We start from the raw sequence: 27,546 nt of genomic DNA on the forward strand, positions 1-27,546 counted from the left end.
GTGCGATTTGCATTCAAATATTCACTGTCAGATTATGCAATCCTTTAATTTGGGGCCGAACTTACCAGGTAAAACAGACTTCATTCTAGCACTGTGCGTATCAATGTGTTGGTTTTATTATAAGAACTACCGTACTAATTTTACTGTAATTTAAGCATTTCGGGCTTGGGTTTTCTAGGGTTTTTAAGAATCTCATGATTACAATCGTGAAAAAGTAGAAATTCAAGAAAAAAATGAGGCGTCGGGACGCTGTGAGCAAATCTGACATTATGGCTTCAATTAATAACCGTAATGTCTTTAAAGTTTCTTTTCATTGCAAATAATATAAACGGAATAAGATATCGTTACTTTCATATCGTAAATTAAGGTTTAAGTACTAGGTATTTTTTAAAAACTAATATCAGCTGCGTTGGACGAGTATATCATCTTATATAAATGCCTAGATGTTCAGTCAACCGGGAAGAGTTTCCAACATCTGCGGCTACCAAAACATCCAGGCCAAGAAAGATCAGATATACTCTTTTTTTTGTGCGCATCATTCTTGTTTGGAACAGGCTTCCTACACTTATGGTGGTAGCACTATCACTTCACTTTTTCCAGAGTTTGGCACTGCCAAGGATCTGCAGCCAATCTCAACTCATCACAAATATCAAAGACCAGCGGTCAGCTTCTTGAAGTATAAACGATTGAAGAGTTGATCTTCTTTAATGGTGGTGTGCAAACTTGGATTTCATTATAAGTGCATGGGGCCACATACCCCGTTCCCGCGGCTAACCTAAGAAATAAAAGCACTGTGCGCGAAGCGCACATGGAGAGCTGGACGACGGAAGTTTACTTGTACTAATATTGGTCCTCTCTTGATCATTAATTTTACATGTCCTTGTTTACATTACTATTATTGGACCTCATCAGAAAGTCCGTTGACCAATTATACAGTTCGATCAGCTCGTAATCGGCGGGCCTTATAACATCGCGGATTAATATCATTATACTAAGGAGAATAATTGTCTTATGACATCTCGCTAGAGGTGTTGTATAATGGAAGTTACGGTACTTTCTCACGCAAAATATAGACCAAGCAGATCAACTATTTCACTCTTAACGTGGATCTACTTTTCGGCGTAGTGATAAAAGCCTAATAATTCCCGCCGATTACGAGCTGATCTAAGTATAGTTTCTTAATTAAGTGTTATGTACTCATGCACCATTGTACAGTTACTTGTGCTTTTTGAAACAGAAAAAAGTTGATGAAAAATTAAATACTTACAAAATTCATGCAACTGCCATCTTCCTGATTATTTCAAGAAAATGGTTATGCCCAAATGTTCATAAACAAACATAATATTTACACAAATTAAAAGATTTTATTAAAAATTAGTTTGAAACCAATAAAATTATGTACAACACAAAACGTAATTTGTTTACAATAGCGGCTTTTAAAGCCAATATACTGAACATGCAAGTCATTCGATCCCCAGAAACTTATTTGTTTAGTTCATTTTTACAAATTTTAATTTCGGCTCCACCCTACCATCAAAATCTAATAGTGCTGTTGGTATGTATCCGGGGGGGGTCTCTCTTGGATACTGTACGTGCAGGGGCGCATCCGGCAAATTGTGTTCATATTGATCAGGCTCGAAGGGCGCGAGTGTCCACCAAGCTAAATCGACAAGATCCAATACTTGGGGGTAAACAAATGTCCAAGGAGGTCCAAATAATTAAGGAAGGGATCACTAGTCCACCAAGTTAATTGATGGGTGAGGCCCGGGGTGGGGGTGGGGTGAAGTCCAATTTTTGCATGCAAGCATGCAGATGGGGAGGGTGAAGACCCATATTTTGAAGCACTCACGGACAAAATAACTGGTAATAACATTGTGAGAACAAAATCGTTTTCTTTATGTGTCCAAACAAATTGTGGTAACACATCACATAGACATAAACACAAAATAACAATCATTCAGAAGCATGACAACATAGACAAGTGCCTGAATATCTTCATTTCTAAAATAATCATTATAATATCCCCAGCATGGATTTAAATTCAGTAATCTCGGTATTAAAAATATTACGTTGATATCTTTTGACTGTTAAATGGTGTCGTGTTGAAAGCCGACTTGATATGACAAGCCGCTGGAGTCAAAACGCCAATGGAGCGATGACTCTCTTTTCGTTTTCATTACAGGCAGGGCTGAAAATAAGTCAGGGTGTTCTTGTTTTAGTTGTTTGTACAGTTGCGCATCATAGAGGCACAACAACTATGGCACGCCACAGCATGGGAGGTGAATCCAGTTGTGATGTCGAACTGTCAGTTTAGACGATGTCGAACCGTCGGAAGCAGTATACATTGCAGAAGACAGTGCGTCATTCGACTCGTCGCAGCTTAAAGGTAATCATTTCGTTTTGACGAAATCCGATTCCATACAAATTGTACACTTGACGGCCACATGCCCATGACTCGTTCACTTAATCACGGTAGACTTTACACGAACTTGAAGATACACTAACAAGTCATACAAGACAATATATATTTATATAATAGTATTCCAGCATAAATATTGCTTTTAAAAAAGAAGAGGCGATCAGTACATTGTAGCCAATGCTACATTAGTGGTATTTGATGCATGTTAAACTCTCTGGCTTTCATCCTTAAGTTCGCCAAGCTCGCCCCTATAGGCCCTATTGACCCATTTTCTGCGAGTCCCATCACTTGTCCAGTTGGAGACATGGGCATTACACCTAGTCGATTAAAAGAAGCAGTTGAAGTCCACGGAGTGTAGTCTCCTGCAGTCGCTATCGGGCATGGACGTGCCGCTACGGGCTGTTCAACGCTGACTCCGTTATAAGGACGACGCACGGATGATTTAGTTGCTGCTTGGCTGCGCTCGTTGCGGCGAAATTTCGCTCGACGATTTTGGAACCAAACCTGTATGAAATAGAAGAAAACAACAAAATATACCGTCAATAAAACATCTTAGTTTGTTAAAAGAAGGAGGGAACTTTTAAGATAAATCAATTCACGTTTGGGGAACTGCAATCGGCTCCCCAATCCAGAATGAATTATGACGTAAGGCAAGGTACGGATAAAATAGGCCTACATAATTTGCATATAGCAACTGTAATAACTGTGAGCACATTAACAAAAAGATAAAGTTGACCGAAGAAATGGCTTGATCTGCATAATTATGGTACAGGTGGAAGGTCACCAAAGCTTCTACTGTATGGACGCTAGTGCATAAACGTTAACTATCCGATTGTCAAGTCAACTACTTGCAGTGCGCTGTCTTTTTTAAAGACAATTCTTGTAGACGCAGTCCCTCCAGACCGGTTTACAAGAAAGCGCGAGCGTGATCATAAATCTATTTCTGATGAGTCCCCCTAGCCTCTCAAAGTAAGATATGAAAAATACAGGCACATTAATAAAAACATTCGATGAAATATTCCGTCATGTAAATTTGATGGTTCACACGCTAGAAAAACGTTACATTTTCCAGTCTTCACATTGCATTTGCTACGTACATCATCATGGTTTGTTACGACCGGCTGGCACACGTGTACCGGCTATAGGAAAAACTGTGGTTTGATTCACGATTATCACCCTTCAGTTTAGACCTACTTCGCGTTCAGGAATTTGTTGAAAACACGTACATGGGATTCTTGGTGTTAGCTACAAGCTTTAGAAATGATTTTGGACCTTTAGCTTTCTGATTCCAAACCCCGGGTTCCAAACGTTTATGATCATACTTTAGATGTTTGCATTTATATGTCCATAGGTCTTGCGGTTCTTGAACTAAGGCCAATGATTTAAACGAAAGTTTTGGGTGTTTCCCCAAAATATCATGCACATCATGGGGTGGAAATGACAACTTCTATACCAAGCCTTGGAATCTACTTTAATAGAACCCATACAATTCCTCTTGTGTGTCAGCTTTATTTGTCTCAATATATGAGTGCCAGTGCCGGTCATTCTCCCCTCCGATCCGCCTTAAATTACGATCCAAAGATATCAAAACAACAGCTTCACCATGCATCATGATGTTATAATGATGACGATGCTGTTGTTGTTGTTGTGATGAATTATGATGACAATGATGACGATGATCATGATCATGCCCAACATTTTGTCCAAAATTGCTTTGTCTGCAAACACTCCAAAATACATTGCTCCAACAGCTATTTCGTCCACACGTACTTTGCCATGGTCCATCAAAAGTTCTGTCCAACGTTAGTAATAAGTTTTTCTTTCATACGTTGACCAAAAATGTATGAGGCAAAACATGAGCGAGGCTAGGTCCGAAATAGAGAGGAACAAAATATGGATTGCCAAAACTCAATTGGACTAAAGTACTTTGGACCAAAGTCCATTGGACCAATTATTTTTGGACGAAGTGTGTTTTGCCCAGTCGGTGCAGAGCACAACTCTTTAATGCGGCCCATACACGAATTTGATTGATCAATATCAAAGACCCTAGATACAAGAGTGGATACAAAATCTACCATTCTGCACTGTACACACGAACATTATACTAGTGATTTTATTGTCCAACCGTCAACAAAATCAAGCTAAATTGCATTTCTTCAATAATATTGAAGAGAAACCTTAGTTTGTATCCAGTCCTGTATCTGGGGATCCCAATATTGATCAATCAAATTGATCGTGTATGGGCCGCATAACATTATGTTTCAATGTGCCCGGCCTACTTATTGGCAGACAAAGTTCAAGTTTAGGAAACGCTATAGGATATTTCAAAAATTCGTCCTCCACAACCGTGAGGTAAAATTAAGCTTTGGTTGTTTAACTAGAGTAAATCGGACTACCCCCGTTGGGAATGAGGCTATTTTTTCTTTAAATTTCTGCTCATAAATAGCCTTAAAATCCAACGTAACCCGAATGACTTGCAAGAGTCAAACTTTGAGAATCCTAGGATAAATGATGATGATTTGGATGTTGCGTGTGTAACCATGGTAACATCTCATGGATGTAATTCATTTTGTACCTCATGAATGTATATCATTTTTTAATGTATCAATCATGTCATAAATCCATGTTATTTTCCTTAACACGTATAAAGCATATGTCGAGGCGTTGACGGATCCCTACTAATTGGTGCATACAATGTGTGAATGTTGTTGTTGTTGCAATCATTTGAATAGACTATTTTTCTGTCATTGTCAAGTCAAATTTGAAATTTATAGACACGCAAAAGTCTTATATCACTTATGATTGAATGTCAGACTGCAGAAAATGGTGATGTTTTTGCACGTATCTGCAAAAATCCAACTGCTATGTATTTTTATTACAAAAATGCAATGGGAAAAATATCATTTGAAAAGACATCACGGAAGGCATTCACTAAAAATGGGTTGGGTGAGGTTGTTAGGCTACCGTACCCCCTCCGCAGGGCCGAATTTACCTTTCTGGGGGCCCTGGGCCATGTCAAAATTTGGAGGCCCCCAAACTCACCGTGAGGAAGGCATGTACACTTAAGTGGCCAAGTTTTGGACACCGTAGATCGACACTGGCGGCGATATTAAGCATTCAAATTTAGAGGTAGGCCTATAGACGAGAATATTTCAAAATTTTACTATGAAATTTGCGCGAGAAGTGCGCGAAATATTTCAATTGCAGACTATATCTTTAGTCCAAAATGAAGGGTCAGTGCGCGCACCATATTTTGGCCCATTTGGTGGCTAAAAAGAAGATGCTCATGGCAATTTGGGGGGCCTTGGGTCCGGACCCATGACCCAATGGTAAATCGGGCCCTGTCCTTCCGCTCTCCTTTTTAATTCATAATGATTCAGATTTTTTTCCTGTCATCCATAAAACTCCCACCCAATAAAATGTAAATTGATATAACAATCTCTCGCTGAACCTTTTGAGTGACCTTTTTTTGAAAACTTTTTGACCTCTTCGTATGTGTCAAATTTCGGCACTTTTGGGTCGATCCTTCATGTAATTATTTCGTGTAAGCTAATCCTAACCCTAAGCCTAATCCTAATTATAGGGTCTAATCCTAATCCTGACCCCTAACCCTAATCCTAACACTAACCTTAATTTAGTGTAAAATTTCATAAAAGAATAACCCACTTTTGTGACGCCTCATGAAAATATTTTAAGGAGCTTCTCACCCAATGACCCCCTCCCCATCAGCCCCTTTTGTTCCCCTGGTTTATTTTAGTTATACCAATGCGGGGATCTTGTGATTGTGTATTCCTTTAAATGACAAATGTTTTGGGGAGCTTCTCATCCAAAGATTTTTCCATCAGCCCCTTTTATTCCACTAGCATGTTTTAGTCATAATTATATCGGGGACTTTTGTGCGCATTTTGAGTGTAAATTCATCCTGTCTTCTTCATGTGGTGTGTATGTGTGTTCCATTTTGGTTTCAGTTAAAAGGTTTTGAAAAAAAAAATCGAGGTTGGAAATTGTCATTAATATGTCCAAAACAATTTGAATGTCATTTCAACTTTTCAAGGTCAACGGATGTCATTAATATAGCACCATAATATCTCAGGCCCATATCGCAATATCCTGCTATCTACCGTAGACACCATTACACTAAGATCCACATGTTCATCTATCAATGCACAGTTCTTTAACCCCAATACATTTGTACATTCATTGAATGACCTTTGAAAATTTGGGTACAAAAACTCATACTCTGCAACTTGAGGTCAAATTTTGCACTATGAGTGTTTAATTGAGGTTATTGAACTATGCCATTCGGATGAGGCCGTTGTGGTCCATAGTGATAAACGTATCAAACCTGTACTAATACGGGTCATCATGGTCATCAGGTCGAAAAGATCCCGGAAATATAATTTAAAATATTGCAATTTTGCCTTATTTTGGTACATTTTATTCTTAAATTCAAAGGCACAACTAAATATTTTCTCAACATTAAAACCACATTAACGCCGCCCCTCAGACATGGATAAAACTCACAGGAAACTTTTCATATTAGGTCTTAATTCTGTCAAAATTCCTGACACATAAAGTTAAATTTGATCTTGTCATCTCGTTGCCAATAATTGAGATGAGGTTTGTACAGACACACTTTGCGTATGCCGGTAGTTCATCACTCAATATGCTAAGCCTATAAGAAGCATAAAGTGTGAATGAGATCATAGATACGAGATCCCAATTTCGATACGCCTGTTGCAATTTGAATGTGAAAAATTAGGCTTATAGGTTAAAATATGGCAATATAGAAAACATAGAGCAAACGACTGCCAACAAACAATGCCACCTGACCATATCACAACTTTGGGTATCTTTTTTGCTCGGATAAAGTCACTTTAGTAGCTAGTAGTGCCACAGTGTCTTTATACGTTATAAATAGCCGACTTATGTAGACTATCAATGTTTATACAGACAAATCCTAGGCATGAAGTGACATGATCAGCCAGTGTGATTAGTTTTTTGTAAAATAGAGTTTGACATTTAGGGTTATATCGCTAAAGTTTTGATAAAGGGTAGCATTTCTGGGACCGGTGGCATCACAGATATTCCTTCCAATAGTGATGCCATAAGATTTTATAGCAATTCTGTTATTTTAACTCGGAATGGAGCTTTCTATTCGTAATTTGCACGGTCATCAAATTTGCGAGTAGAGCCAGAGCCTCGAACTGGCATCATAAATGAATGGGAATTGAACCAGTCATATCATTGTGCAAAGCTACATAACCCCTTCCATATCTGTTGCCAGTTCGAGGCTCTGCCCATAACGTAATCGTGAATATATTAATAGTTGCTAGTGACTTCAAATTTAAGAAAAAATTGTACCGAAATTTACGGAAAGTAAGGAGCACCCAGGTGGCGAGATAATCCTCGTATTCAGAATGTAATTCGATATGTCTGATGTGCTCTCACGTCCCACAAAAATACTGTGAAGGTGAGATAATTATGTCACTAATGTGAGATAATTATTTTGAAATGATGAAATAATATATCTTACCAAGTCGACTTCCTAAAACGTGGTTGTCGACATGGTGAGATTACCTGGGTTTGTCTAGTCGACATGGTGAGATTACCTGAGTTTGTCTAGTCGACATGGTGAGATTACCTGAGTTTGTCTAGTATGGTGAGATTACCTGAGTTTGTCTAGTCGACATGGTGAGATTACCTGAGTTTGTCTAGTCGACATGGTGAGATTATCTGAGTTTGTCTAGTCGATATGATGTGATTACCTGAGTTTGTCTAGTCGACATGGTGAGATTATCTGAGTTTGTCTAGTCGACATGGTGAGATTACCTGAGTTTGTCTAGTCGACATGATGAGATTACCTGAGTTTGTCTGGTCGACATGGTGAGATTACCTGAGTTTGTCTAGTCGACATGGTGAGATTACCTGAGTTTGTCTAGTCGACATGATGAGATTACCTGAGTTTGTGTAGTCGACATGGTGAGATTATCTGAGTTTGTCTAGTCGACATGGTGAGATTACCTGAGTTTGTCTAGTCGACATGGTGAGATTACCCGAGTTTGTCTAGTCGACATGGTGAGATTACCAGAGTGTGTCTAGTCGACATGGTGAGATTACCAGTTTGTCTAGTCGACATGATGAGATTACCTGAGTTTGTCTAGTCGACATGGTGAGATTACCAGAGTTTGTCTAGTCGACATCATGAGATTACCTGAGCTAGTCGACATGGTGAGATTACCTGAGTTTGTCTAGTCGACACGGTGAGATTACCAGAGTTTGTCTAGTCGACATGATGAGATTACCTGAGTTTGTCTAGTCGACATGGTGAGATTACCTGAGTTTGTCTAGTCGACATGGTGAGATTACCTGAGTTTGTCTAGTCGACATGATGAGATTACCTGAGTTTGTCTAGTCGACATGGTGAGATTACCTGAGTTTGTCTAGTCGACATGGTGAGATTACCTGAGTTTGTCTGGTCGACATGGTGAGGTTACGTGAGTTTGTCTAGTCGACATGGTGAGATTACCTGAGTTTGTTTAGTCAATATGGTAAATTCTCCCGGTAAATTCTAAGGTTTTGTTTTAAGGTTTAGGGTTTAGGGTTTGAAGCAGGGTTAGGGTTTAGGGTTAGGATTAGGGTTACGGAAATAAGAAACTCGTGACGCTTACATGAAGGTAACACTGTTGTTTCCTTGAGAATGCTCACTGCGGGACAAAAAGGCTCGAAGTTGCACCTTGTTCCCTACCCAGCAAACACAAAACGTTCATTTGACATTATTCGCAATTTAAGGTTAACAAAAATGTTGCCAGAAAACGTTTAAATGTCGGGTTATATAAAGGGTATGAAACGTTTTCATAACATTCAATAAGATTTTTTGAAAATTTGCTGCAAAATAATAAAATAGTGTTGATGAAATATTTAATTTTGGCAAAATATGTTTGCAAACATTATTCTACAATCATATTTTGACAACATTTTAAGAATATTGTTGCAGTGTGTTTTCATACAAAACGTTTTAAAATTGATTTGTGTGACCTTTATATAACCCGACATTTTAATAATATTGGAGAGTTAAAACCAAAACCCCAAATATAATCCGTTTAACGTTTTAAAACGTTTTAAAATGTGGGGGGTGTGGACAATCGGCCTGAATTGTCAAAAAGTGGCTGAAAAGGGCAGAGAATGGGTCATTTTGACAAAAGGTGGGGGAACGTCCCCTGTCCCCCGGGATTGACGCCCATGCTCCGTGTAGAGATTTTCGCGTCTCGAAGATGTCTGAACATGGTCTGAATCAGAAGACAAGTTTACCCATAGACCCTGGGTCTATTGTTTGCCATATACATCTCAGATGAAAATGTAGGATATCAAAATCAAGGTCATTTTATGGGCAGCGGGCATTTGTACTTTTTTTGTCTCAACTTTTCAACTTGACATTGAAACCTGAATGATGATATCCAAAAGTAGGGCCTTGTGCCTGCGGGTAGCGGGCGGCAAGAGGATGCAGTGAGCAAGATTTATCGCCTGGGCCAACGGCAGCCCTGGTGGACTACGTCCCCGACAGTTTGGCGCGTCGTTTCATGAGGGAACACGGCGAAGATATAGACCAAGTACATGTGCGGTCATTACTGCTTGGTAATGAGTCGTTGTAAAGTGATGAGTGATAACAAAATTGTTTGCGTTCATGTGGGAAAATATTGGTTTTGTACAGCGTATGTTTTGCTTGTTCGGTTTTTTGCATGAATTGATGTCTCTATTGAGGTTTGGAAGTCAACACAGTGGCCTATATTTTCAATCGGCCTAAATAAATATCCCAAATGCAGACCGTTCTAGTTTCTAGATTTGTTTGTTTGTAATTTTGTAACACTATAGATACAAATTTCAGATCATAAGTGATTATTTATATAGCAGAAACATAATCTCCATCCACAGTGTCCAGTTTGACCAAGCGGTTCCGGTCGATCCGGTATAGCGCCCCCACGACAGTGATTTGTATAAAAGGAAACGCAAGTACAGGAAAGACAACCTTATACGCGTTGTATTATAAACTCACCGTTTCACAGAACACGAAGTTTGAAATATAAGTATTTAGTCGGGTGCAACGTTTTGGTAACAGTTTCTTCGACGTTTTATTAAGGTTAACATTTTGGCTGAAAGTGGTGTTACATCATGTAACTATGGTAGTTTAAAGCCATAATATACAAGATTTTTTATAAATAATTTTGCCATTTTGTTAATTTTTCAAAGCTGATTTTTTTTTATATAGGCCTAGAACCCCTGGGCCTAGACCTATCAGTATAATTTTGTAATGTTTAGACATGCCCCATCAGCCAAAGTTGTTCAACATAAATTTAATTGGAATCAGTCAAAGTTGTTTGTAGTTCAACAGAGCAAGTTTGAACTAATGTCGCATGAACACGTCAAATCCCCAATAGTGCTAGTAATACAGCAAAACATTGTTGGTATTATACGCAAAAGATTAGAAAAGGTTGCCAGAAAACGTTTAAATGTCGGGTTATGTAAATGGTTTGAATCTTTTTCATATTATTCAAAAACATTTTGTGATATCTTACTGCAATATATGCTAACAAATAATATTGATTAGTGGTGGCGAAATGTTTGGCAAGAATGTTTGCAACAAATAGCCTATTTTAAAAATCACATTAATTTTAATATTTCTAAAGTGTTGTTGTAGTGTGATAGTGATACTGTGATATCATACAAAACGTTTTAATAACGTTGTCATGACCTTCGACTTTGAATGTTATTAAAACGTTTTTACTAAAATCAAAACCCAAAATATAACCGTTTTAACGTTTTGCGCCGCTGGGAAGTGGGTTTCTTTCATTTTACCTCAATATTTCAGCTTAAAATGGACAGAAAACCTTCCTGACAGTTGTTACTAATAGTAATATTAGTTCATACTTTATTCGTCAGAGAAGTGGTTACATAACTCCCTGGTAACTGGATCACGCGCCTTTTGGAATTTATAGTACTATGCCATAGACTTTGTGTTGCGATCACTTCGATCGTGGTGTAGAACTCAAAAGTCCAGTTGACATAGTGATATATCCAGATGATAGTGATAATCGGATTACATGTAACGCTTCACCGGCGAATTGGCAATTTAACTTTTTTAAATCAAAATGTGCCCGAATCGGAAAACCATACAGTCCTTTCTCAAAATAAATTCTTGCGAGGTCTCTCAGTGCTTAGAATTGATCCGTTTTTTAGCTCTATTTATCTGTTGATTTTTTTTAAGAATAGCGCGACATAAAATAATAAGCAATGTCAGGGTTAACAATAAACAAGTCAAATCTCGACTTCTATACCGTTACCGCTTTGAATAAAGTAAAATGAAAATGCTAGAGATTTACGACAACAACCCACATTAGATACCATATTAATCTTCATTAAACTAAAGACATTTTTATAACTATTTCATAATTCATATTTGATCATAATATTATTAAGACCATTTGGAGGCATAGATGAAAGACGCAAATGACGATACCATTGGGATTACACAGGAGAGATGCTTTTAAGGGCGCAGACCACCATACAAATAGCATCTCCATTTACAATTATTTTAAGCGGCGTTTTGTACCCCGCGATATTTTCACATTTTTACATCACCCCTAATTTTATTTAAGCTTCAATTTAAACTTTACAGATTCAATCTTTAAATTAAAGAATGTTGAAAAGCGACGCCGTTATTTCAACACTGAAACTAGCAACAAAACTGGCTCCGGTAGCAATAATTCGGAGAGGGTCTACTTTTCTTGTGAAATCGATTTGTATAACATGTATAATTTCATATCTACTCGGCTACCATCTTTCATTTAAATCAGAACATGCCAACCTCATGAAGAACATGCATGGCACATTATACATGAGGACACCACAATCCCTTAACCCAACACCATTGCACCATTCGCGTAGTGATTTGGTGTACTGCGTCCTTAATTATCACGGAAGACGGGGTCGGACATTAGAATTAATCTAAATGGACTTGTTTCAGTCAATATTCGGGCTAGCTAGACGAAAATAAAACAAGTTGACCCATCTTTTGACCTCCTAATCTAAAGATCCAGCAAGAGTTTCTTAGTATCAAAATGGCAAAATTTAGGTTCGTGAGACCCGGGTTGAGTCCTATACGACTGAATGATGCAGCCATTCTTCTATGACCGCGGTATGACCGGCGTTTTCACATAAGTTTGGCAGAAATTATCTGTTTTATTTTTTCGATAGTAATTTAGTAACAAAATATGACCTATTTATAAATACATTACGTTTTACACTTTGAATGAAAAATACAGAATTTCCTTTATATTGTTCAACTTTACGGACGCTTGCGCAGTTGCGCTACAAAATTTCTGTTCTTGCCTTGAAACAAAAACACTAAATGTAATTATTGTCAAGCACGTCCTCCATATTGCCTTAAGAGCGGACTTTGCCTTTGAAACACCCGGTGTACTACTTGACCTTGTTCATCATAACTTTATCCCACGTCCTTTTGACTTTGACCTATATAAATTATACTTCCATGTATGATGACTCTGCGCGGTTAAATAAAATCTATTTTAGCGTCTCTCTGAGTCTGGCTCTGTGCTGTTAACTTTTCAAAAAGGTTACGACATGCATGACAATGTCAGGAAATAATATAAAACAATTAATTAAAGTCCATCCTCGTGATCTAATTTGAATACTTCAAAAAGAATAAAAGCTTTTAGGCCAATATGAGAATTAATATTAAGATAGGTAAGCAAATAATTGTTGTTTATGTTGGGGAGTCGTGCACTTAAAAACATCTTTCAAACATTTTTAATTTTGTCGAGTTCGAGCTGAGCTGGGTTATGTCATGCCACACTTTTGAAGTTCTTAAAATATTTATTTATAAACATCATAATGGTTTATTTTGTTGTTCGTTTTCAATAAAATGGTTTCAAAAAACTGACTGGCTCTTGCCCGGGTCACTCTTGTACCATAAGCCCATAATAAATCCTAATCGCAATCACATTATATCTCTAAACCTGGAACTATAACCCTAAAAGCAAACCCTAATCCTATCTCCCAAATCTAACTATATAATTCCTAAATGACAAGTGATCGTTGGTCACGATAATGCGATCGACCAAATATATCAATTATTGGTGAATGTGGTTAAATGTGCAAGGGGACCAAGTGGCAATGTACTGAGTATTAGTGACATGGGGTAAAATTTGCGAGGGGACCAAGTGGCAATGTACCAAGTATTAGTGAGATGTGGTGAAATTTGCGAGGGGACCAAGTGGCAATGTACTGAGTATAGTGAAATGTGGTCAAATTTACGAGGGGACCAAGTGGCAATGTACCAAGTATTAGTGAGATGTGGTGAAATTTGCGAGGGGACCAAGTGGCAATGTACTGAGTATAGTGAAATGTGGTCAAATTTACGAGGGGACCAAGTGGCAATGTACCAAGTATTAGTGACATGTGGTAAAATATGCAAGGGGACCAAGTGGCAATGTACCAAGTATTAGTGAGATGTGGTCAAATTTGCGAGGGGACCAAGTGGCAATGTCCCGAGTATTAATAAAATGCGGTCAAATATGCGAGGGATCAAGTGGCAATGTACCAAGTATTAGTGGAATGTGGTCAAATATGCGAGGGGACCAAGTGGCAATGTACCAAGTATTAGTGAGATGTGGTGAAATTTGCGAGGGGACCAAGTGGCAATGTACTGAGTATAGTGAAATGTGGTGAAATTTGCGGGGGGACCAAGTGGCAATGTACCAAGTATTAGTGAGATGTGGTGAAATTTGCGAGGGGACCAAGTGGCAATGTACTGAGTATAGTGAAATGCGGTGAAATTTCCGAGGGGACCAAGTGGCAATGTACCAAGTATTAGTGAGATGTGGTGAAATTTGCGAGGGGACCAAGTGGCAATGTACTGAGTATAGTGAAATGTGGTGAAATTTCCGAGGGGACCAAGTGGCAATGTACCAAGTATTAGTGAGATGTGGTGAAATTTGCGAGGGGACCAAGTGGCAATGTACTGAGTATAGTGAAATGTGGTCAAATTTCCGAGGGGACCAAGTGGCAATGTACCAAGTATTAGTGAGATGTGGTGAAATTTGCGAGGGGGCCAAGTGGCAATGTACTGAGTATAGTGAAATGTGGTCAAATTTACGAGGGGACCAAGTGGCAATGTACCAAGTATTAGTGAGATGTGGTGAAATTTGCGAGGGGACCAAGTGGCAATGTACCAAGTATTAGTGGAATGTGGTCAAATATGCGAGGGGACCAAGTGGCAATGTACTAAGTATTAGTGAGATGTGGTGAAATTTGCGAGGGGACAAGTGACAATGTCCCGAGTATTAGTGACATGTGGTCAAATTTCCGAGGGGACCAAGTGGCAATGTACTAAGTATTATAGTGAAATGTGGTCAAATATGCGAGGGGACCAAGTGGCAATGTACGGAGTGGTCAAATATACAAGAGGACCAACTGGCAATGCACCGAGAATCAAATTTAAGAGGGGATCTAATTTACGAGGGAACCAAGTGGTATTGTATCATGTATTGGTGAAATGTGGTCAAAGTTGTGAGATGACCAACCAAGTGGTAATGCACCGAGTAGCATAGTTAAATGTGCGAGATGACCAAGTAGCAAATTATACATCAAGTACCGAGTAATGTACCGAGTATATCATTGGTGAATGTGGTCAAATACGAGAGGACCAAGTGGCAATGTAAAGTGGCGGCGCTATGGGGGAGGGGGGACAAGGGGTGCATTTGGCCCCAAATATTTGTCTTGCCCCCCCAGTTTTGAGGCAAAAACCCCCCAATTACGTAAATTTCCGCTGTTTGCGGCAATTTTGCGCAAAATTGTTGGGTTTGCCCCCTATAGTGCACGTTGCCCCCTCCCCCGAAAAAAATTCCTGGTGCCGCCACTGGCAATATACCGAAAATTAGTGAAATGTGCGAGGGGACCAACCCAGCAAACACAAAAACGTTTTAAAAACGTTTTAAATTAATTATATGTTGGCTTTTGGTTTAGGTAAAAACGTTTTAATAACATTAAAATGTCGGGTTATATAAAGGTCATGATAACGTTTTAAAACGTTTTGTATGAAAACACACTACAACAATATTTTTAAATGTTTTCATAAAATGTTATTGTAAACTATTTTTGCAAACATTTTTGCCAAATATTGTGTCAATACTTAAATAACATTATGTTAAAATATTTGAGGCCAGCAAACACAGAAATGTTCTTAAAATGTTTTTTTCAAAACCTTTTAATAACATTTAAATGTCGGGTTATATAAAGGTCATGAAAACGTTTTTAAAACGTTATTGAAAATATTTTGGGCAAACATTTTTCGCAAAATATTTGTACAACCCCAAAATAACATTCTGTTTAGAATGTTTTGTATCAAGTTTTCAAAAATGTTTTTGGAATGTTATTAAAACGTTTTTATACCCTTTATATAACCCGACATTTAAACGTTTTCTGTGAAACAATTTTGTTTGTCGAGCTGTAGATTATCAAAAAATGTTTTTTAAGGTTATGAAAACGTTTTATACTCTTAATATACCCTTTATATAACCCGACATTTAAACGTTGTCTGACAACATTTTATAACCTTTTGCGAATGATGTCGAAAACGTTTTGTGTTTGCTGGGAAGTGGCAATGTACTGAGTATCGGTGAAATGTGGCCAAATTTACTAGGCCAAATTTACGAGGGAATCAAATGGCAATGGTCCAAGTGAAATGTGCGACAAAGAAGTGGCACTGTACCGAGTAGGTCTATCAGTGAAATGTGGCCATATTTACGATGACCAAGTGGCAATATGTATCGAGTATTAGTGAATATGGTCAAATTTACGAGGGGACCAAGTACAGTGGCAATGTATCGAGTATTAGTGGAATGTGGCCAAATATGCGAGGGGACCAAGTGGCAATGTACTAATAGTGAAATGTTACCACGTTACGGTATATTTTTTCTGAATAGAAACCAGGCCCAATCGCCAGTTCTGCCTTTCAGACCCTTTTGACTGTTTTGATTTTGACTGTTCGCAGCTCCAAAAGACCCCATTTTACCGGTATGCCGTCAGCTCCCAAAGACCCACCACAAATTCCGGGGAAGCATTACCCACCAAAAATGTATGATATGTATCTCCTCCGGGGTTCTGACAGAACGCCGGCCTTAAACCAACCCATTTCTCACCTGCACTCTTGCCTCTGTTAAATCCACTTTTTTGGCGAGTTCCTCTCGTAAGAAAGCGTCCGGATAATGGGTCCTTTCAAACACCCTTTCTAGTGCGTCTAGCTGCGCTGTTGTAAATGTTGTACGATTTCTTCTCTGTTTCTTTCTTTTGGCCGCAGCTGCCGCCGCCGAGCAATCTAAAAATGAAGATAATGAAAATGATGATGATTAGTGGATGTGATGAGTAACATTCATTATCATTGCGACTGGGATATTCCAGTTGAATCCGTACACCCCCCCTGAAATCTACACCCTCTGTGTGGGAGATTAGGGTTAGGCCTATGTCTTTCATATCATAGGGGTGTATGGATTTAAACTGGAATAGCACAATCAATTCACCATCATCGTGATTGTAAGGTCCATGTCATAATATTATTTAGTACATTATACATGACTTTGTATAATGCTCTAAATTCCAGTGATATCGGATCTGAAAGTCATGAAATGTGACTACAGACATGTATTTAATATTTTTCTACAAACAAACAAAATTCACAATGAAATATGTTATCTTTTTTGTTAAAGGATGTATCAAAATATTGTAAAGTAACCCATCGGCTGCTCTCCGGCTTCTTCAAAGTACACCAAAGGTTCTCCAAAGTGGTCTAAACATGCTAAAGGAGCACTTAGAGATTGGTTCTATATAGGCCTAAGGAACCTTTTTGGGTTCTTGAATATACAAATAAAGAACCCTTGAAGAACCTTTCTTTTCTAAGGGTGCTCCCAGCTGGACAACAAAGGTTGTAGGATCATAGGATGCATCTTTTTTCTACTACACTTGAAATTATAAGAATAGACAAATTTGTTAAGGGATGGGGTATGAACGTTTGGACAGTATTTATTGTGGGACATTAGCATATCAGACATATCGAATTGCATTCTGAATACGAAGAATGTCCTTCTGATATCAAATAATTTTGATTTTTGAAATTCGCAATGTAATACACATTTTATGGCAAATGATTAAAATTGATAGGCCTATTTTTGATATTTAACAGTACTCGAAGTAAACTTTATAAATCTGATGATTTATACTTAAAGTGTGTGTAGGTGGGATGAAAAACCGACGATCAATTGAAAATTTTGACCTTTCGTATTGAAGATATGGATTTTTTTTCCCAAAACACAAAAAAAAATTAGGTCTTTTTGGAAAAAATCCATATCTTCAATATGAAAGGTCAAAATTTTCAATTGATCGTCGGCTTTTCCTCCCAGCTACATACACTTTAAGAATATGTCATTAGATTTATAAAATTTACTTCGAGGACTGTTATATATCAAAAATGTGAAAAATATCAAATTTTAATAATTTGTCATAAAATTTGTATTATATCGTGAATTTCAAAAATGAAAATTATTTGATATCAGAAAGACATTCTTCGTATTCAGAATGCAATTCGATATGTCTGAGGTGCTCTCATGTCCCACAAAAAATACTGTCGAAACGCTCAAAACGCTCATTCCAGATCCCTTAAGTTGTAGAAATGCCATAAAAAGGGAATAAAAAGATGACTATTGTCCCTCTTCAGTTTATATTATGAGGTCTTGTGGTAGCTGGTGTATTATAGTTGTTGGTGGTGTAGATGGTGGTAGATGGTTATGGAGTTATTGGTGATGCAGGGTGTGTTGGTGGTGTTGGGTGTGTTGGTGATGCTGGGTGTGTTGGTGGTGTTGGATGTGTTGTGTTGGTGATGTCGTTGGTGATGCTGATGTTGGTCTTGGTCTTGGTGGTGGCTGGTGTTGTAGATGTTGTTGGTGATGTAGATAGTATTGTTGGGTGTGTTGGTGATGTTGTTGGAGGTGCTGACGTTGGTCTTGGTCTTGGTGGTAGCCTACTCATCTGGTGTAGATGGTGATGGCGTTGTTGTTGGTGGTGCTGACGTTGATCTTGGTCTTGATGGTATGGTTGTTGTTGCTGCATGGTGTAGATGGTGGTAGATGGTGATGGCGTTGTTGGTGGGGGTGTGTGTGTTGGTGATGTGGTTGGGCCGCGTGGTGTGCATGGTGGTAGTTTACATGATGGAGTTTTGTTAAGTGTTTTTGACGTTGATATAAGTACAGTTTCTGCATATATCCGCATTTCTAAATTTCAGTCGATTTTAATGCATATCTGGCACATATTGTTTGTTACTTTTGTTCATAATAGGCCTACACTCTTTACATTCGAACTTGACCGCAGATTCCTAGGACATGACCCTCATAACAGAAGATTACAGGGCATAAGGAGAGTACAGACATTATGGTGAAAATGTATACATATTATATGTCTGCCATGTCTACAGCATGGAAAACAACGGAAATGTGGATCAAATCTCGATTTGTGAGCTTAAAGATTATCATTTGAAACAATCCAGACACGAATAGACACTAGTAGTAGACCTCATAGCCCTGTATGACATGCAGGCAGGGTACACTTGAAGGAAAATTTGACTTCTGCACGTCATTGTTTTGAATAGACTGGAATAGAGAGAGAATACTGAATTATGGTGTAGCTGGGATTTTTTCGGGATGGTAGGGGTACTCCATGTATAGAGGTACGGAGCCCAAAGTTGTCCTCAAAATTGACAAAGTAAACAAACAAGAGCACCAATGATGGTGTAAATCCCTGCATGGCCTAATTGATTGAGACTTCATAAACTGGACATTTATGCAGTCTGGTTCAAACTTTGTTAGAGCCTTTTGGCATAGTTAATGGTCCCTTTCTTGCAATGTCTTTGACAATATCCAAACGTATACTAGCTTAAAGAAAACCATGATCACTTTGACCTAGGTAACCTTTGCCCATGGATGATCTTGGATTGTTTTTAATATTCGCGTCTCATGCCTCCAAATTATGTCCAGCAAGTATTTGCCCAAAGCGAGCCACTTTCTGAAATTCCAGAAAAATTGGGTGACCTTCGATCAGTATTGTCCTTCACACCTCACTTGACCCTTTTCGCACGAAGTTCAAGTTCAAGTCTTGACCAACACTGGTAATGGCCCTCCGAATTAATGAACTTATGGAGTAAAACCTGTCGACATGCCAGAAACCCCTTTCGGAGAACTGACCGTTCGGATCAAAGATCGTTCGGAATAAAGCACTTTTGGAGCAACATATTCTTCGGAGCAAAAACCATTCGGAACAAAACTTCGTAATTCGGACTATACATGTATGTAGATCTGTACCACCTTCATTCAAAATCAAAAAGGTAGATCATTTGATCTCAAGTTGTGGAGTAAAGTATTAAGTTATTGTGTCAACATATTCATATGAAATGTCATTCTATAAATGACATTCAAGTTTAGGGATGAAATCAGAACTCGACCGGCGGTCGGTCACCGGTTCCGGGCGGTTCCTTCCGGTTGGAGCCGGTTTCCATTGTTCTAAACAATGGAACGCGGTTCAACCGCCGGTAACCGCCGGTGAACCGACGGTCGAATTTTGATTTCATCCCTTAAGACCTGTGCACTGGTTAAGGAACATGTTGGAGATGATAGTCAAACTCGTTCTCAAAACACAAGGTCAATTTCGCTATGATTGACGATATACAAGTTCATTAACGTGGACATCACTCGGAAAAAGAGAGTTAAAGTTCGTGAATACCAAAGGATCATGTAGCTTCCGGCGTAACTGGTATTGACTTTGGTGTTCAGCTCTGGAAGAGATCACACACAGAATCACATTTCATTTTATGTTCAAAGTCTTTTGAAAAAAATGTAGGCCTTTCTAGTTACTAGTAACATGTTACTGTATGAAACTTTACGCAGTTTTGAATATCTCGGGATGAGGGATGAGAGGAGTAGGCCTACTTCTTAATCTAAAAATTGGTGACGGGACTGACGGTGATGATTGGCCACATTGACTTCAAATATCAGCAATAGGCCTACAATGCAGCTTCGTGTTAACATTTTCATTAAAATTAAATAAATACCGGGACAAAAATTGGTAAAACCTCAAGTTCCGATGTGATAGCCTGTTTCAGCCCCCAAATTATCCTGATTTTGGCTAATCTTAGCATCAAAATTGAAAATCGCAGGCATTTAGTAAATTCAATTTGGGAAGGGTAGCGGGATGACTTCGCAATTATGCCCCCCATTTGCCTTTAGAAATTTCAGCCGGTTTATCAGTATACCATGCACTACAGGGTACTTGGAACCCAAGTTCACGATGAATGTACTAACATTGACATATACGTTACATCTTCTCGGATCCGGATCCGTGCATTTCACCACAAGTTTGTGTTTATTTCGTGGCCCGATTAAAAATTAGTTGAATTTTGACCACATAAAAAGTCTTTTTGTCACATGAATAAAAATAAATAGCATCTTCGACAACGAGCGATATTCCGGATACCGGAGGGAGATTTCGGATTTGCGGTGACCCGAAGTAGAGTAGGTCGAGTGAAAAATCGGGTGCATATAGGAGCATGATGGGAGGCGGGTTATGATCAGACAGGCGGGATGTACCCGATGTACTTTTGAGTTTCAAGCTGATGCTAAACATCATGATAGTAAATTGTTTGTCGTGTTTAGTTTCCAATGCATGACGTAGATTCGGGAATGAGCCTTGGGCTAAAACAAAGTCGTCATCAAATACACATTATAAATACTATGTTCTCCCATCATGAACAAACAATGTTTACTGAAGTTTTTACTATAGGCTACTTCTTGGGCGATAAAAAGTTTGCCGCAGCTGGTCTCTAATCTATATATATTCTTCTAAAAGATCATCACGAGGAAATATAAACATGTAAACAAACGAACAAACAAATAAATAAATAAACAAACAAATATTATAATCATCATTTGGGCGGACGCATGTCACCAGAAATGCACGTTTTACCTATGAAAATTGGGAAATTCAGAGATTTCTTATTTTGATTCAATAAAAGTGGGGGTTTGGTTGCCGTTTTGCGCGTGGCACAGTTAAAAATGAATATAGTTTTACAGAACCCGTAAAGGAACGGGGAAAAACGTGAATTTACATTTTCCTCTTCAGTTTCCTTAATTGTCAATCGATGGCCATTTTCACAAATTTCGTGGAACTTGCTGCCGTAAATAATCACAGGGTCTCCCATCTTTCTTGGTCGGGGGGGGGGGCAAAATAAAAATTTCGAAGGAAAATAACTTGACCCTGTCACGGTAGATATATATTTTGGTGGCAAAAGGACTCCTTGTCCCATTTTCTCTTTCATTTTTTGTCGGTGCACATTTAATTTTCTCTTTCACTTTTGGTTGGGGTGGGGTAACTCCTCTGTCCCACCTGCCCCCATTGGCTATGCTACTGGATAACCATTATGTAAATTTGAAAAGGTTATTTCACCGGCATCAGAATTTCCAGGAATTAGCGAAAATAGCCGTTGATTCTTGACTCTTCAAACAAGCCATTGATTAACAACAATTCCGTATCCCGTACTTTAAATAGGAAAAGGGAAATTTGTTGTTAGGTATTCATGTGAATCTAACAGAATTTGTGAATTTCCTGTGCGATTTTCTACGTTTATTTTCCCTACTTACACTCTAAGAAATAAAAGTTCTAAATAGGTTCTAAAGTTGTCTTTTCAGTAAACCCTTGGAGATTATCTAAAGAACCAAAAATGGTTCCAATACTCCAAAAATGGCCCAAAAATGTGATATCTCTCTAAATTCTAAAGAGTGAAAAAGTCAATCCTCCTCGGAGTGACTCTTCGTTTCGGGTCAATCGAAAAAATTGACATTTCAATCTACCAAGAGTGAAAATCACATTTATTATATTAATCAAGTTTATTTATGTTTATTAAATTTAAACACACTTCAATCGAGAGAGATTGTGCTGAGGGAACACTCTGTGAAAAGATTGAAAATTTCACTCTAAAATGATTGAAATTTCACTCTTTGCAGAGTGAAAATTTTACTCGTATGGAGGAAAATATGTGATTTTCACTCTTGGTAGATTGAAATGTCAATCTTTTCGATTGACCCGAAGAGTCACTCCGAGGAGGATTGACTTTTTCACTCTTTGGAATTTAGAGAGTACAGAACCGTTTTCGGTTCTTTAGCTTTAGAGAACGTTAACCTTTAAGGGTTCTCCAAAATTAAAGAACCTTTTTAGAGGTTCAAGAGGGAGGGTTCTCCTGAGAGGACAAACAGGTTCTATCTAGACCCTTTATTCTTAGAGTGTACGGGCTCTGTAAAACTATCACGTATGCTATAAAAAGCATGCTAATCACACTTACCATGCATGCTTACGTGGTCAATAACCGACTCATCATTGCTTGTCCGAAACTGTTCTATATATTTTAAGAGGCAAGGGGGTTAAACCAGGGATTTAAGCGTTTCAGTATAGACTTGCGTATAAAACTGATCTATGTCCGAACCAAAATGGCTGAACTTTGTGATGATGTATGGCAGATGGGAGGGAGGGGTTGAGGAGTGATGGAGGGAGGAAAAGAATGCAGAAATGGGTGGACAAGGGGGGGGTGTTATCATACGAATCTTCTGGACAAACAAACAAACAAACAAACAAACAAACAAACAAACATTCAAACAACCCCAACAATTACGCAAGCAAACAAACACTTGAAGTGACTACGGTAGTTTTGGTATAAACACAACTTGATTTTCAATGATGTAAACACGGTGAAGGGGATGCTAACACCAGCCAGCGAGGGAAGGAATCAAGGAGAGGCCTTGGTGTGGCGGCGAACTCCGCGTTGTATCACAATGTTGAACTTGACTCAATAAGCCTCGGCTTATATATTTTGCTGCAAAATCCGTTATATTCAAAGACTTTTCCAAAACACGTGTCCGTCTTTTATCACCACGTTATCCCAGATTTCAGTCAGTATTTGTTACTTATAAATATCGCTTGACGACAATGGCTTTAGAGGATTTTAAATGCATGCACTGTGTTCTGGAATTCAGTACAATGACTGATGTGATATATCAGAAAACAAGATGTTTCATCTATAAGTTGCCACATTATTTACTAGCAGAGGCCACATGGTAATCCTAAATATACTTTTAGTTCTATATTTCTGTAGTACTTTTACTAGTAGAACTTGGCATTACAAATCGATGTTAAGTTATTTTGAGCAGAATAATTTGCAGGTGCAATGGCATAAATGCCCGACTTGCACCACTTAAAAGTTATTAAACTGCAACTGTTGGGGTGTTAATTTGAGCTTTATGAAGGATGTACTTTACCCTGCAAAAACAGTGTTTAGAAATCGAGGACAGATGTTTGTTTACAAACTAGCATTTAAATACTTTAATGTTTAGATCCTAAACACACTTATATGATTATGTGTTTAGATGTTTCAGATATAAACATTTAAATGTTTAGATGTTTAAGATATAAACATTTAAATGTTTAGATGTTTAAGATATAAACATTTAAATGTTTAGATGTTTAAGATATAAACATTTAAATGTTTAGATGTTTAAGATATAAACATTTAAATGTTTAGATGTTTAAGATATAAACATTTAAATGTTTAGATGTTTAAGATATAAACATTTAAATGTTTAGATGTTTAAGATATAAACATTTAAATGTTTAGATGTTTAAGATATAAACATTTAAATGTTTAGATGTTTAAGATATAAACATTTAAATGTTTAGATGTTTAAGATATAGGCCTAAACATTTAAAGTGTTAGTGCTAGACATTTAACTTTTTAAACACTAATCTCTCCTCAATTTTTAAACACAGTTGCAGGGTCTGATGGAATGTTTTCAAGAAATTTACATCTGATGTTAAACAGGGTAGGCCTATAGACATAATTATTTAATTCATGCCGTTTGTTTCGACACAGTCTCTCACTTCATCGTAGGCAACCGATCTGTATTCAAACGCAGTCAACAAACAAACAAATAAGCCTCTCAACAAACAAACAAATAAACAAACAAGCAATACTTACCATCATCATGACTCGTATCCGACATAACTCCTTCGTGTGCTCGGGCTCCAACCGGTAAGACTTGCTGATGATGTTGCGCCGCCGCCGCCGCTGCCGAATGTACTTGTTCAAGGGATGCCGGGTCTGAGAAATCGACGTTTTCAAGGTTCAATAGATGGGACACGGAGAAGTTTCTCCCTTGGATCGTCAAGGTATCAGGTAGCGTTGTTTGCTGTGTATGTGGCGGGGTATATGCCGTAGCTGTTCCTAACTCCATGTTCAATGATGAAGATGAAATTGATAATTGATATTATCAATTTGTATGTGTAATTTGGTATATGTTCCCAATCGCACGATTGAAATTCGTATAGTTGTGTATAAGTAGGAACTTCGTATAATTGGTTGAACGATGGAGTAATGCAAATAACTGGTTGATTTTATTATCAAGGTGTGATTGCTTAATAAACACAACAGAACTGGAAATGATGACGAAGTGGAAATCAGCAATAAAACTAGAAAATGATCCACATAGGTGCTGCAGTGCGTCTATTTAAAGGTGAATAAAAAATACGCACGTCCCGCTTGGCATCGACTCCAAACCACAATATATCTCTTTTATTTGTACGGAAACATTTCTAAAAGCAAAAGCCGACCTCAAACTCCCAAGACAATATCCAAGTTATCCATAATATTTTTCTCCATCAAATTGTTACAATTGACAACAGCGTATAACAAATTTGTACAATTCCGAATTTTTAAATGATTGTGCCCGCCCACCGGGGATTTCAAAATCGGTCCGCTGGGTCCATATCATTCGCCAGAGCTTGTCCAAGAATTACGTTGCACTGATCTAGACTGTGTTGGAATCGTCCATATGATTGATAAATATGACTCTGGCTTGCTATGATTTCGTCCTCATGGGAGTGACCATAGATCAAATAAGCAGATGTTTAGGATTCGGTGTCGACGTACTTTCCTCAGCATATTATTACCCAGGCAGGACTCAGACTATACTGGTTTGTATGACATCCCATGCATCTTGGTGTCGATGTAATCCAGGTTGACGGGTGCGCAGGCTTGCTAACTCTACGACTAGGTTGAAAATGCGATATCACTGACATGTTATGGTTAGGAGGAGTCTCAGATCGTAGACGAAGTGTAATTGGGCGAGTTAAGTTGCGTCAAAAGTTTACAGCCAATCAAATATAACGTTTCATGTTTGTATTAGGCCTACATATTGGTCAGGGTCAATAAAACAAAATAAGCAAAGACACAAACTTTTTTCAAGCAGAATGGTACAAGAATAACGATTTTGATCGTGTTTCCATGCCCCACAACAACGAATAATAGGCCTAACTGGCGGCACTAATGGCTCTCCGTGGTCCGTTTAGACAAATTTGCTCAAAGTATTTAATTAATGTGGTCACTCGCTGATTCACTCACTCTCCCACTCACTCACTCACTCACTCACACCCCCACTCACTCACTCAATTCATTCACTCAATTCATTCATCAATTCGTTTGTTTGTTGTTAGACCTGGGACCTATTATAATGTATAATGTGGAGCGGCCTATCGGGTGGGAATTACGGTACATGTAGGTCAATCGTGCAATCTCATAACCCTCTCGCACACTCGTCATGGATTTGGTTAGTTTTTTCCCTTTTCTATTGCTACCATTTTGGCATACATTTTATAAACTGAAAGTAGGCTACAAGTATTACCAGGGCTGTCAACTTTTTGGAATTGCTTGGCGTGAGACAGAGGCATACCGGGATTTGCCGACTCCAAACGTTCATTTTGAACCACAATTATGTGAGTCACGGCGCTCGAGAACGTGAAAAGCGTTGGGGGGGGTAGGAACAACAAATTATTCATGACAATGCGTGAGATTTTACTTATTTTCCAGCTTTTGGCGTGAGATTTACTACCTAGGCGTGAGATTATACTACCTTGGCGTGAGACCGTGAGAAAGTGACCCAATGCGTGAGACTCACGGTCAATGCGTGAGAGTTGACAGCCCTGAGTATTACATCTGTTCAGTGCTCTGGATCCATATCCCGGCTCTGGATTATATTTTGATGATTTTTCCTTTCAACAATATTCAATAAGAAATTTTACAGTGTATTGAAAAGCCCCCTCTCTTGTCTGTTCCTAACTAACTAAAAACTTTTTGGTTTGATTGACAGCAACGGAGAATAACGACAGTTCATTGGACACCAGTTCGCTTAGCTCCTCCTATCAATCAATTATCTTTTGCTGATACCCACGTAAAACATTGATAATGAGATTTTGTGAATGCAAAAGAAATCCTGTATTACAACGGGAATATTATTCCAGGAGCAAGTTTCCCTGGTTACGATAGCGTTTAGTTCTAATTAATATTTTGTGCTTTTAGAGATTTAAAAATATTTATTTTCATTCATTTAAAGTATATATACCCTTTAAATAGTACCAGTTTAATTACAAACAGGTATAAAATTATATAAATTAATTTTATTCGGACATTTATGAGTAAAAAATATTTATTTTTATCTTCTAGGAAAATAAATACATTTTTCGTACTAGAAATCTGGAATACATGCGTTGTTGTTTTGGTTGCGGTACACGAAGCACAGCGATTTTTATGGTATAATTTTACGGATTTCAAGCTTAAAATGACATCAAGAGAAGATACAAAGACGTATCTCTCCAAGCGGGAGATCCCGCAGTTATTTGAGGTAAGAAAACAATGTTGAAATGGTCCAGATTGAGTATAAACAGTAGCACTAGCAGGGTGTAATTTAAGCTTACTTATTTTTTGTTAATACTACAAAATTTTGCGTAACATAGCGAATTTGCTATTCAAAATGTCAATTGTACTACACTACAGGCTTTTGCAAAGACCTTTCACACTGCTGCCGAACAATCGGCCGCGGCTACCTATGCTATGCATATTTTCTATATTGATTGGCGAATGAGGTGCTGTGCCTGTCCGTTGACTGTTCTGATTCACTCGGTCGGACATCCGGACC

The 27,546-nt window shown here is 38.2% G+C and overlaps 2 protein-coding genes and 1 long non-coding RNA gene across 3 annotated transcripts in view; 2 read left to right on the top strand and 1 right to left on the bottom strand.

Annotated features, from left to right (window-relative positions):
• Positions 1-27,546, top strand: part of LOC140139898 (uncharacterized) — a 280,876-nt gene that overhangs the window by 202,639 nt on the left and 50,691 nt on the right. The window lies entirely within an intron of this gene.
• On the bottom strand, positions 91-25,586 carry LOC140139893 (paired mesoderm homeobox protein 2-like). Its single transcript, XM_072161656.1, has 3 exons — positions 24,555-25,586; positions 16,636-16,811; positions 91-2,923 (listed from the first exon to the last, which is right to left on the bottom strand). The coding sequence occupies exons 1-3, from the start codon at positions 24,808-24,810 to the stop codon at positions 2,600-2,602; spliced, it is 756 nt and encodes a 251-aa protein (XP_072017757.1). The 5' UTR covers positions 24,811-25,586; the 3' UTR covers positions 91-2,599.
• The window catches only part of LOC140139894 (adenylate kinase isoenzyme 5-like), a 31,975-nt gene continuing 31,522 nt past the window's right edge, over positions 27,094-27,546 (top strand). The window contains 1 exon segment of the mRNA XM_072161657.1: positions 27,094-27,252. Within this exon segment, the coding sequence (XP_072017758.1) occupies positions 27,190-27,252 (63 nt within the window). The 5' untranslated portion in view covers positions 27,094-27,189.

Source organism: Amphiura filiformis, chromosome 18, assembly GCF_039555335.1.
Source record: "Amphiura filiformis chromosome 18, Afil_fr2py, whole genome shotgun sequence".
Lineage (NCBI taxonomy): Eukaryota > Metazoa > Echinodermata > Ophiuroidea > Amphilepidida > Amphiuridae > Amphiura > Amphiura filiformis.

What these genes read in the sequence shown, in the direction of transcription:
- LOC140139893 (XM_072161656.1), bottom strand. Translation starts at nt 24,810, where the DNA reads ATGGAGTTAGGAACAGCTACGGCATATACCCCGCCACATACACAGCAA. An exon ending in GGATACGAGTCATGATGATG is followed by an intron (nt 16,812 to 24,554) that starts GTAAGTATTGCT and finishes CTTCATTTTTAG; the next exon opens with ATTGCTCGGCGGCGGCAGCT. An exon ending in TAACAGAGGCAAGAGTGCAG is followed by an intron (nt 2,924 to 16,635) that starts GTGAGAAATGGG and finishes TATTTCATACAG; the next exon opens with GTTTGGTTCCAAAATCGTCG.